Below are 13,666 nucleotides of genomic sequence, written 5' to 3' on the forward strand. Positions count from 1 at the left end.
CTTGCCAAAATAACCAAGCGACCTTGTCTCTTTTTCACCTAGTTGTGTACATTTAATCCCCAGAGAGGACGCATAGGAAGGGGATTTAGACCAGGTGTTGCGACAACAGACATTTACGGATAGGTAAGTGGGTAATAAAACAAATTGTATTTGGCTTGAATACTTTACTACTGTTAAATAAACTACAAATAGAACTACAAAAAATAGCATCAAATTATTTTTCCAAGGCTTTAATATAAGTAATTTTCATTTTACCACAAAGTCATACACATCTCATCCTTTAAACATGGTTATCAAATTATTCCACTCCATAAACTAAGTAACTAAAAGTAGGAATTGACTTAAAAATACTATTCAGAGCGGGCGCATACTTTTGACTAAAATATAACACAACTGTTGTGCGATTGTCGATTGTTTCGCAAGCAATTCAACTGCTTAGTTGCACAACTAAAATCGAGTAGTGTGCCCAAGTAGTGTGTACAAAGCCAGACTAAACAGTTGAGCGATATTTCAGTCAGAAGCGTGCGCTCTCTTTATTTTACTTGTTATTTTAATGAATAAATACATTTACAATAGGTACTTAATAATACATCAACTACATTATTGTGAGTACATTGACATAAATAATTTATTTTAAAAATGTATAAAAGTTACCAAACGATATTATTTAATTTGATATTTCCTTTATTACTTAAGACGTATTGGATAAGAAACATTGATCAAACTCAGCCCTGTGATTTTAAAAACATTTGCTTCAAAACAAGAAAACCAAATAAAGGAAAATAAGTTTAATGTCATTTGAAATTTTAAAATCAATAACAAAATCAGACTCAAAAACCAATCATTTTTCTTAAGATTGAACATTATAAAGTGAGTAACAGAACAGTAAGATTTATCGTAGAGTAATTATTTACATTTATTTAGTTAATGAATAAATTGTGCAAAATCTGATTAAATTATCTTCAACATTTAATTTTGAGACAAAATAATTTTTGACAAAAAGATTTTAGATTAAAGGTATTTTAAAGAATTCTTAAATAATTTGTGAATTATTGATTTTATAACATCGAATATTAAACATTTACACGATTAAGTTATTACCGACCGTCAGTTACGTTAACTTAATAAACGACGGAACATTGAATCAATAAATTAATTCGAGTAAAATCTCCTAAATAACATAAAACGAGTATCATTCATGGACAGAATGGTTTAAATTAATACTTTTATATTGTGACTTAGATTGTTTACTAACTTAAACTACAAGTTAATTATTAATGTCTCATACCCCATATACAAAATAATTTTCTTGATTTGAATGAATCGACAGGCGAAGCCCAAAATTAAGAATATTTTTCCCAACAAGCATACACGATTAGTAAAAATGAAAAGGATCGCTTAAAGCACATAATAAATAAAAAAAAACTCAAACTCAATATATAATGAATTTGTTTATAAATATTGCTATTAATCTTAATTTGTATCTTAAATATTCAGTCTTCAATTAATTAAAGTAATAAATTCACTAAGATGTACAATTTTAGGTTAAAATATTTATTATGCCAGATATTAAACGGTTATGTAGTTTAAGTTTGTGGAATACATTTGAAACATTAATGAAAATTAAATAGAAAGCTATTAATAAATTAATGTTAGACAGAAAAATAATCAAAAACCACATGTTTTAGTAGCTTTTTTATACAAAAAAAATGATAAGGGGTTAAACGAGCGGCGAGAACGAGGTGAGAGTAAACTTGTTAACTTGAGTTTTTTTAATTAGCATTTCTACTTAACCTTTATGTGCAGTTTTACGACGTACTATAAATTTATATTAAAAATTAACTGCTACCGATTTTTTATAATTCTCCCTTCCTTGTGAATTCCACATTATGTACTTAAAAATAACGTGTATTGCATCGTTAGACTATAAAGCACGTGAATGCCACATAATAGTTACATGAATCATTTCAACCATATTAGTTAAATATTAAAATGGTGGTCTTTATTAAGTTTGCATTACTATATATATAACACCTCATTTAAATGTAATTACTCTAAATATATATAACCTGAAAATTGGACAATACAGTTATAGAACATGTGCAAAAGAAGCTAAAAGCGATTATTATTTGTATAAAATTGCCAGTTTTATTATTTAATTTTGAAATTAAAATAATGTTTTAAAGATTAAATGGTTTGAAATCTTTTTGAAAGTTTGATGCAAGATTTTAGTTTTTTTATTATGCCCAAATAACGAAAACGATATTCTCTTGGCATTTCTTTACAATGTATATATAACAAGATTTACATGACGAAAATTACATTAATAAGATATTAAATATAATATGTTAAGAAGATAACATTAGGGGTAAATTATTGCACTCGATATCTTAACCTAGAGCACATATTAATGTAAAAAAAAACTTAATTTACTTTACAATACTAAAAAAAAATCAATAAGCTTCAGCGATCCCAAATATCTCTACAATTATCACTTTAACATGCAGCCTCAAAAAAACTCTCGAAGTATATACTAAAATAGCTTCATTATTGCTTATTTTGATACGTTTGTGATAAAAACGATGTAATTTTAGCAGAGTATAACAGCGACGTTGGGGTCGTCTTCTATAACGCGTTCCAAGGAGGCCATATCTAAAGAGGTGAGGCAACAGATCTCATCAGTACATCGCTCTCCTGTGAACAGTTTCTGCAAACCTTTAACATCTGAGCCGGCGGATGACCGTACACGTTGACAGTATGTGGGATATCTGAAAGAATTTACTCAATTAGATACCTCGGCGGTTGACGCTTCCGTTACACCAAAAATTTTATGGCACCAACTCTCGTCAACAAGTGCTGCAAATATATGAAAACTATAATACAAATTGCTCCATATATAACTGTTTTTACAAATATATTGTTCGTAAGAAATCCGGAGATAAAACAACCCGATCGTGGTAAGCCCGTATCTTACGCATATTAAACTGCAACAAACTTAATTGCTTCTGCACTAAATAATTCGGATGAAATTGAGTCTCTTATCCACTCTGATACAAAGATCGCAAACATTGAATGACCTAAAAACTACTGGGCTAATTTCAAAAATTCTATAACCATTAAAAGCTTCGTTATCGGTGACAAACATAGGCTTTATCTTTCATTATTGTTTAGTTTCACACAGACGAAGTCGCGAGCATCAGCTAGTTGTTGATACTTTTTATAACTCACAATTCAGTACTATAGTTCAGTATCCAGTAGCACAACAGCACACAGAGATACTATTCTACTCTATACCAAGGCGACACTGCAAACCATCTTACGTGATCGTATTTTCAAGGAATTATTTTTCTTAATTTTTTTTTAAGAATTAGACATTTTTCTAAGTTTAAACAAGTCTACAATATCATAACATTTGTTGTTATACTGAACAAATTAAATACTTTACTCTTTCAAAAAAAATGAATTAAAAATGCATAATTGTCAAGAAATTGAGCAATAAAATAAGTATTACCTCTTTAAACAGCGTACAAGTCCGTGCATCTGTGTAAAGACGATGAGATTGCGAACATCGAAACGCGCGCGCCTGCAGATGGCGTGGAAGCGCTCGCTGACGGAGCGCAGCGAGGTCCCCTGCTGCAGCAGGCTCAGCACTTGCAGTACCTCCTCGATGCGAGGCTGCACAATCATGTATACTCTGCCAAGCTTTTAAGGGCTTAACATCAGGCTTTCAAGGGTTACCCTTAAATGTCTGATTTTGTAACCAATCTAATATATACATATAATCAAATTGAAGTGTCTGTAATATCAAAAATTCCAGATTTCGCGAAGATGATGTATTTGTGTTGCTGATAACGAAAATCGCATATAAAAAATGTTTGTCTGCCTGTCTGTCTGTCTGTCCGCAAGCCACGTTTGTTCCGGGTAATCTCCGAAACGGCTGGACCCATTTCGACCGAATATTATGGGAAACACTACTCTGCTGTTGGAGGAATTAAAAAAATAGTTGCCAATGTGTTTTGCATATGTTCTACATCTGTGGTAAATTACATCGAGACTGTTCTAAAGATATTTAGTAAAAAAACACCCATCTAAACTTTAACATTTATAATATTTAGTAAGCAAATAGTATGAGCATCGGTGGCTCAGTGGTTTGAACACTTAACTTGTAATCTACAGGTCTTGGGTTCTAATCCCGCCATGTACCAATGTGATTTTCGATTTTTCGAATTTTCATATGTACATAATTTAGCCGACGTTCTTACGGTGAAGGAAAACATCGTGATGATTGCCCATATCGATGAAGAAATTCAAAGATATGTGTGAAGTCAACCAACCCGCACTTGGCCAGCGTGGTTGACTATGGCCTAGTCACCCTAACTTTAGGGTAGGCTCCGAGCCCCTCGGTGGGGACATATAGTGAGCTGAGGATGATGAAGCAAATAGTAAGATTCATCTATTCAATGGATTACCATATGCTATATTATTACGAGTTTTTAAATATTACTGTTATTTAATTAGTAATACTAATAACATACCTTCCTCTTGCCTCTGAGTCGTATAAAAGAGAGACAAGCGTTTTGCAGTTCAAGGTCTGTTTTGATGCTATTTAATTTAGCGGTCGCTCGATACATGTTACTAAACTTCAGCAAAGGTATGAGTTTCACCTGAAAACAAAACATTACTACATTTTAATACATATTTAATTACCATAATCTTACAAATTAATACTATACAAAGATAACTATGACAATTTCTTAGTTGAAATCAATGGAAATGAGAAATTATATTTTGAAACAATTATACTTTTAGAATGATGTAAATTTACAAATAGACTTATCTATAGACTATCCATAGACAATAAATTACATTAGTTCAAGTGATATGTTTAATGTTTTCTTAATAGGAACCTTTTTTTAAGTATTAACGGAAAAACATTAGTAAAATATCTTTAAAGACATTATCTGTACTGTTAAAAACATAAATAGTTACCACTCCGTAGTAGACCAAGTTCCGAATGCATGCTTTGACAAGAGTTTTCTCTACGTTAACTTTAGCTGCAATCTTGGCCACGTGATAATACCCGTTTATGTATGGTAAGAGCTGGAAAAAGTCAAATTTAAATAACAATAGGTAAAATTTCAGTAACCATGGTAACCAAGAGTAATTTATCTTGTTACCTGTTTAGTGGTAAGGTCCCAGTTGGAATTAGTGTATATTTCCATGGGCTGTTGGTTGTCCAGCCCATCTGAGATGTCATCGGTGGAGTCCGATGCAACCTGTGAGTTCCGGGAGGTGCCTGGTCGCGGCTGACCGATGGATGCCACTAACACCGGGACGTCGTGGTCGTTAACAGGGCTTGGGTCGTTACGTATCTCCGTCACCTTCACGTGTATAATCGTATCCCCTTCTGTTCGAATACATATACTAGCTACTACGTTTTGTCCAGTACCACAAGGATTTAAAAAACAAATTAGTGTATGTGTTCTTCCAGAATGTTCTACATTTATGACAAATTTGATACAAATGCATTGAGCCATTCTGGAGCGATTCTCACAAATATTCATCCATTTTAACTGTCACATTTATAATTTTAGTAAGAATTAAAAAAAATTAAACACCTAAATAAGGATAGTATACAAATAAAAACAAAGAGGAAAAAATCCACTGTCAAAGTCTAAATTATTAGATTTTATAGGTTGTCAGTAATTTCACTTGATTCAGAATCCACTGTATTCAATTACACTAGGGTATAAGAAAGCAAATACTATGATGCAACCAGCACATATCGGCGAAGAAAATCAAAGATATGTGTGAAGTCAACCAACCCGCAGTGGGCTGACATAGTTGACTAAGGCCTAGTCACCCTAACTTAGAGTAGGCTTTGAGTCCCTTCGTGAGTGCATTTAGATGGTAATGATGATTTGAGAGCTATGTTTATCTCACCTGTGACAGTTGTCTTGCGATAAGTGTTTAAGTCGTACAGTAGATGAGCGAGGAAAGTGGGCAGACGGGACGAACCACCAGACACAAACGCACTCTCTTCTTCCAATGTTATCTGTGAATGTATTGTAATACTTTTAATTATACATTCATATAAAAAAAAATATAGATAGATGAGACACAACTAGTAGGAAAACTTAGTTAGTGAGTGTTTAGCATTATTGTCCTCATGTGTAATTGCCCTACATACCAAATGTTCTCCTAGTTTCTTTACTACGGGCTCATACTGCACAGTTCGTGACCAGTTATCACAGACAAAGCACAGGTTAAAGACGTAAACATTTCGTGGATAGCGTGGACTCTTGAGGTAAATTGGGTAACCCAATATCTTGTGAGCTGGTGCATTGCTGAAAAAATAATAATTTTCATTTTTCAACAACTCAAAAAGTAATTCCAAAAATGTTTTTTTTTTTACAATAAGCTTATTAGGTTGCATACCAAATGCATAACATGTAACACATGTAAATGATGATGACACTTTTTACAAGTTTTGTAAAGTACAAACAATATTACGATTATAGTCAAACAAGATTTTATAGCCTAGTGAGTATAGACTTTATAACTATTGGTTGGTACCATCAAAAAAATATAAAATGTTAGCTACCATAATTTATTTGCACTTCTTTAGACATCTTAATGGTATATATATATTTAGATTTTACCGTCACTAATTAGTCTGAATTTAATTTAATAATATCCATTTACTTTACAGAAAAATTAAGATAAGAATATAAAGAACAGGTGCACACAGAAGAAACACAACATAAAAAAAAACATAGTCTATTGCCAAACATAAAAAAATGTGCAAAAAAAAGCTAGTACTCATTGATATGAGGTCGGAGGATGAAGTCATAGCTATGAGTGGCAGTGATTATGTCAATTAAGATAGTACAAACCAACTAATACAATAATTAAGTGACCAGCAACCTTCAAGTATAATAATCCATAGTCTTCAAAAAAAATAATTAAAAACAGCTTATTGTTATAATTTGCAACTGCAAAGATTACAGCCAAGTCTATAGTTTTAGAAGATATTGTTTGTGCTGTATTTTGTACAGTTTTAATAAAAACTTATTAAAAATATACTTACAAAGTTATGTTTTTCTTTTGCAAAATTGGTTTAGGGATTATGTAAGTGCTTAATGAATCAAATAAATCCTTTGAAATAAAATCTTCAGGAAACTGTGAACAAAAACAAAATCCATAAATAACTGTGTCATAATAAACAGAGCACCCTATCTGTGGATGACCTTTGCCTGAAGTGACAAACATTAAAAAAATCATTTAAAATGTAACCTTCATTTATGCTTCATTTATTTTATCATTTATATTACCTTCATTTCAAAAAATTCATTTATGATGCATATCATACACTACAATTAGTGTTACCAATGTACCAAGCTTTGCTATTGTTAATGTAACCTAAAAAATGTTAACTGCTTTACCTATTGTGTTTAATTGTAAAAGTTACAACTAATCTATATGAGTATATAACCTTTGTAAAATGTTCACGTGTTACATAAAAGTAAATATGTGCAATGAATCACTATGCTACAATTAAAAATGGATAAAAAAACACGCCATTTTCTTATGCATATGAAATTTTTGCAATGCTTCACAAAAACAAAGTGAAGTTGGTCGCTTCTTATATTTTTGCATGGATAATAGTAAACAATAAACATTTCTATTATTTTTTTAAATATGTGATGAAGTAACTTGAACACGTTAAATAAGATTGGGACAGTTATAGAATAGTTATATAGTCAAACGTAAACTTGATACTTTTAACTTAATAAAAAAAATTAGGACTTCGCTGTTTACTAACCTGGCACGCTATTTTAGGTCCTGCAACTGGATGGAATTCTCCGAGAAATATACATCTGATGGGTCCTTCCCGTCCACAACCTTCATAATACCGTGTTTCCATAATTAATGTTGTTTTTTGTTGAAAACGATGACTGGATTTGCACTTATAGTTTACGGAAGTTATTTTATGAAATGGTCGGATAAATAAAAATAACACAACAATACTAACTGCCGGTCCCAAACCGCTTGGCGACAGTGTCGCTGTCGCTTCCGTTTCGTCTACTCTTGCGATAATATACGTGTACTTAATGCGCGATTTACACTTGGCCAGTACAATTTAAACTGAACTGGAAATCAACTGGGACAGTGTGAATTTTAACTAGCGCCTGTGAGTCCAAACTCTTTATAACTGTATTTTGCATCTATCTAATTTTACTGGCCAAGTGTGAATCATGCATTATGGATATGGAATACAATGTTGCTAGCTTACAAATAGTTTACCCCAAAAGTAAAGTAAAAGTAATTCTAAATCACCGCAATTAAAAAAATTTCCAACATAAATTAAGTTTTGTAATAATATAATAGTGTCGCTAAGCCGAATCGATTTATAAAAAACTATATAGGTATTGAATATAGAATATATATAGTATTGATGACTCGACCTCCTCAGTGCTGTCAATGAAAATTTATACCCGCTCGTGTACATCGTGTAAAAAAACTTGTGTTTGTATGGGAAAAGATCACCGGTGGGCCGTAGCATCTATAAAAAAGGAAAAATTTCAACATTAGGAAAATGTCGGTATTTGAACGTCAATAAACTATGTTAAAATTGTCCTTACTATGTTTTATAAATCGTATACATTTTTTAAATTTCACTGTTCCATAAATACTATAAATCAAAATAGTCTACATTTTAATTAAATTAGAAGGTAAATGCACGCCAGGTACATATCACATGATAGGTCATCAACTTTCTCCATATCCTACTCCCGTAGGTCGGCGCAACAGGTTTCTATCCTCCGTATAACTCTACCTTTTACACAATCCATCCATCTCTTTCTAGGTCTACCTCTGCCGGTGCACCCTTCCACACTCAGAACTAACGTTCTTCTTGTAGCATGCAATTCATCCCTCCTTATAACATGCCTATACCATGCTAACCTTTTACTCCTTACCTTCTCTACTACTACTACTGGGGCTACTCTCAAACTTCCTCTAATATACTCATTCCGTACCTTATCCATTCGTGTTACCCCACAAATCCACCTTAACATTCTCATTTCTGCCACATGCCACATCCTTTCATCTGTTCCTTTTACTGCCGGTATGTGATAGATGACTTTTAAAAAAAAATCCGCGCTAACAAAGTTTGAGGGCGACAGCTCGAATAACAGAACATTGTTTGGAGGTATTCGCCGAAATCGAAGACACAACGGAGTTTTTTTAATAACTCTAGTTAATCAAGAGTTTTATGTTTTGAAATATTTAACCTTACGCGTACAAAGTCGCGGGCAACGACTAGTATGCTTAGGTTCAAAATAGTATATGGATATATATGATTAGCACCCGGCAATGAGAAGTGACATTTAATGTCAGGGTAATAGTAACATAGCTTGTCAGTTCACTTCGCGTCATTACTTTTCATATTTTGTGTGGCTTTTTAATGTTATTCCATGAAAGAATTCGAGTTGAAAGAGTTTTTTTTTAAAGTGGGAGATATTTTTATCGCTGAGAAGAAGTAGGGGGGGGGGGTCCAGTAATTACATTTGAAAATGTGAATCATCTTGTGTCTGTTGCAATCAGAATTTGCTACCATTTGTTAATCAAGAAATTCCCTAACTCTCAAGGCGACACTTATTTTGAATTTGTAATTAAAAAAAAATGTTTTATACTAATTGACTTAAAAATATTTTGCTGAAAGTTGTTCTATTTCCTAATTTAAATTGCAGTGACCGACCCTTTATTGTAACGTGTTTTGTGCACCTGGAAGTATGGCCTTTTTGACATCATATTTACTTACGTATTAAGGAAATTACTGTGTGTATTCATTAATGTATCAAAAACTAACCACATAGTTGTACTGTGCGTTGACTATAAACAACAATATTGAAGATTTCTATTATTCTGTAGATGAGCGCTAAGCAAGACTATTTCTATTATGTTAAGACTATTCCTTCCCTCACTGTCTCAAGAGAGTGCATTGCTAAAAGTTTGCTACAAAGATTCTTTACCTATAGAGCCTTCTAACCGACAAACGAAGTCTGGAGCATTTCCTAGTTACATTGTAAGGTACGAGTACTTCCTTTACAATTTGCCTTTTCATTTTCAAAAGGAAAGAATTTCCTTTTAATGCGGAAATATTACCTTACTGGTAACCCTAAATGCTCAGAGGCGCCATCCTGTCAGTGTCAAACACAATGTCCTTGTGGCACCATATTTTTGGTATTTGAAAAAAATAATTCGCTATTCTACACCAGTCGTATTGACACAATTTGAAATCTGTGGGCGACCGTCCATATGCTTTTCTCCGCCTCTGGATATATATCTATCTTTTGTTCATTTTAAGTATTTGCTGTATACATCAAAAAATAAAACAACATTTTAGAATTGATGCTTTATTATTCATAAACATGAAATACATTTACAATTGGTTACAGACATTATTAGTATATTTATCTATAATCTTCATTTAATATTAAAATCGCCGTCGTGCGAAGTGACTGCGATGCGAAAATGTAACATTAGACTAAAAATAAATATTGTCATTATCAGTTAAAAAACAAAAAGGAAATAATATCACAAATAATAGTTTGAGTATAGTGTATGTATAAAAATGAGGATTGTTCAAACGTAAAGGCGGTAAGCAAACGCACTGCGGCGGGGATTAAATTTCTATACTAGAAACATTTAAAAACTGACAACATTGACACTGATCGTAGACATGCACAGACACGCATACATGAGAACACTTTGAACATAATTGATAAAAAGACCGTTACACACGTTCAATTTTAACTAAATAGTAGGTTTGTACAGTTATATGTGTATAGGCAAAATTAAACCCACTAACTTCGCTGCACAGTCGAACTAATCAGATAATACTGAGTTTGTGTAGGCAATTTTAACTGTCAGAACATAGCGTCTGTAGAGAGCTTTAGATCTGCTAGTTTAACTTTATAGTTCACAGTTGAACTGCAATTAAAACTGGAGTTGTGTAACGGGCTTAAATCAACATTCATACAAACATAGACATGGATGATAGAAAGAAAAGAGAGTTTTAACAATAAAATCCATAGTAACGAACGTATCGTGTACTCACATTTTACTAAACCGCTTTGGTAACAAGCTCACAAAAAGACGTATATCGTACACATTTGAGTAATTGTAAGCGATAAAAGTTTTTTAGCAGACATGTTTTTTTATTAAGCCACTTATCTACAATTTTTAATTTGAGTAACAATAAATTTCAATATCGATAGTTAAATCAGATATTATGATCGTTTTTTTTTTTTATTTCATTGGATTACATAAAAACATCGATTTAGAAGCAACTTTGAATCAGAAAAAGAATTAATTAGTAACTACGTATATTTCTGATATAAAATTATTATTATTATAATAAATAATTCCATTATTTCATTGTTGTATAAATAAAATTTTAAACATGATTTTATTTCGATTACTTAAAATATATACATTGCCATTATACAGTTATTTATATAATAATAATTGTATTTAATTTAAGAATAATTTAATATACATAGTTCGTAAAATTTAGAACAAAATTTGTTACGTGATTTCATTATACAGCTTTATTTTAGTGTAGTTTTTCTATTGATTGTAATAAAAGTAAAGAACGACGTAAATAAAATTGATTTGTCATCAAAATATTTTAAAAAGGATATAAATATTAAACAGAATTTTCTAGTATATTTCTGAATAGTATCCCACAATTTCGTGCTATCACTAGGTTAAAATAACTTTTAATTTGACATTTCATTATATTACAAAGATGGTGATTTCTTTGTCGTATTCATAAAATATTTTGGTTTCTTACATATCCAATAATATAATTGTTTAAAAATTATTTCATATCAGTTTATCGAGATCAATTTGAAAATTAGAAGGAAATGAAAATTAAAGATATCAAAATTTGGATAACTATAAAATAAAGATAAAAGGAGAAACGAGATCATTGACGTGAGGTTAGGACAGAATAGATTGTATCGAAAAACTTAACTGACCCGGCTACAGATTGCAACAAAAAATTCCTCCAACTGCCTAAAGTACAAGGAATAGCTACTTTTTGCCTAATAGATTTTATCTTTAGATGTAATTAATCGCGACAGCAGAACCTCTCATTGGGTCAGACAAGTTCGTCGTATTATGCACTGTCAGATCTAGTTGACACTTTATGGTTAGAGAAAGTTATGGTTCCTATGTAAACTGTCATATCTATTGTTTATTCAAGTTTGACGCGTAATCATATTATTTCGTATTGCAAAATTTGCTTTTTAAATATAGGTTAGTTTACGTTGGAGCCCTTAAATGTCAGATGGGTTTGACATATTGACATTGTTAGTGTATGAAGGTTAATGAGGTCGCTTCTTGTGCGGCGCTCGCCGACGTCGGCATCAGTAGTCCTGACGCTGCAGCGCCACAGACACCTTGTAGAGGCTCTCCATCATGAAGGACAAGTTCTGCGACAGCTCGTTCACCGGACGAGTGATGGCCACCATTTCTAAAACATCACGTTTAAAAATGTAATACCTCTTGTAATAACAAGAATAGTAAGTGGATAATAAGGATAAGAGATAAGTTGGAGCAAAAACAAATAACTATCAAAACACTTTCCATTGCTTTTACTAGGATTGTGGTCGTACTATTTTATCTGTAAGGTACATAGTTAGGATGTATTTTAATTTTTTCGCAGATGTAAGTTGCATTACGATGCTTTGCTTTATCGTAAGAAATAGAAATGTGTGTAGTAGTAGTGATGTGATGTGATGATGATGATAATGATGATGATAGTATATGTTGTATAACCTGGGTGCGCTTGTGCGAGACCCTTGCAGTAGACGTGCAGTAGACTGGTGACGTCATCCTCCGGCAGCTCCCCGCGCTCCAAGATACGCTCGGCGTTGCGCTCCCGCACCAACGCTAGAGCCGCCGCCCATCTAAGGACAATAAATTAATTTCGTTAATGTTCTAATTCCACGTAATGCACTTTTTGCCTACTTTGATGTGATTCGCAAGAGAATCAGAAGACGCATTGTTTTAGCCTATCAGAAACGTATTTCATATGTATAACGTATTCTATATTATATCTATACTAATACAATAAAGCGTAAACATACACTACTTTGTCGCGTAAGATGTCAGCAATCAAAGCATATTTTTCAATAATTGTTCCTTTTATAAAAAGCTTTTCACGTACAACACGCTTTATGCTATACATTTTCACGCTATTAAACTTAGGGGGTATAAAAATATAAAATAGATAAAAATCTACCGTAGGAAAGAGACCATAAGACACAAGCTGCCAACATCACGAAAGTAAAATTGCAATTTTTTGTCATCATGTCATGTTATTTTGACATTTGCAATTGATAATTTGACAAATGTAAAAAATAAAACATTTTTTTTACAATTTCATGCGGACGTAGCCGCACGGGAACAGCTAGTAGAACTATATAACTAAATATACACAAACAGTAAATTTGTATTATTCTAGTATCTTTACTAAATTATGCAGTTTTTTCTTTCTCCTAGTGTGCGTAAATGCATTTTATTTATGCGATTACCTCTGCCGCTGCATAAGATGTGTGAGTTTTGCGTCGTCGTGGTGCGCGGGGGCGGG

At 32.4% G+C, this 13,666-nt stretch overlaps 2 protein-coding genes across 2 annotated transcripts in view; both read right to left on the reverse strand.

Moving 5' to 3' along the window:
• Positions 1-414: 414 nt before the first annotated feature.
• On the reverse strand, positions 415-8,143 carry LOC106110067 (nitrogen permease regulator 2-like protein; the record flags this gene model as incomplete). The annotated part of the gene is made up of 9 exons (XM_013291753.1): positions 415-2,768; positions 3,512-3,675; positions 4,536-4,664; positions 4,990-5,100; positions 5,178-5,407; positions 5,944-6,055; positions 6,191-6,347; positions 7,091-7,182; positions 7,826-8,143. Coding segments are annotated over 9 exons (1,491 nt in total), but the record flags the coding sequence as incomplete, so codon positions are not given.
• Positions 8,144-11,542: 3,399 nt separating this feature from the next.
• The window catches only part of LOC106110068 (protein furry), a 94,929-nt gene continuing 92,805 nt past the window's right edge, over positions 11,543-13,666 (reverse strand). The window contains 3 exon segments of the mRNA XM_013291754.1: positions 11,543-12,547; positions 12,853-12,983; positions 13,611-13,666. Coding sequence (XP_013147208.1) covers positions 12,441-12,547; positions 12,853-12,983; positions 13,611-13,666 — 294 coding nt within the window. The 3' untranslated portion in view covers positions 11,543-12,440.

The sequence above is a fragment of the Papilio polytes genome, unplaced genomic scaffold (assembly GCF_000836215.1).
Source record: "Papilio polytes unplaced genomic scaffold, Ppol_1.0 DF820889.1, whole genome shotgun sequence".
Lineage (NCBI taxonomy): Eukaryota > Metazoa > Arthropoda > Insecta > Lepidoptera > Papilionidae > Papilio > Papilio polytes.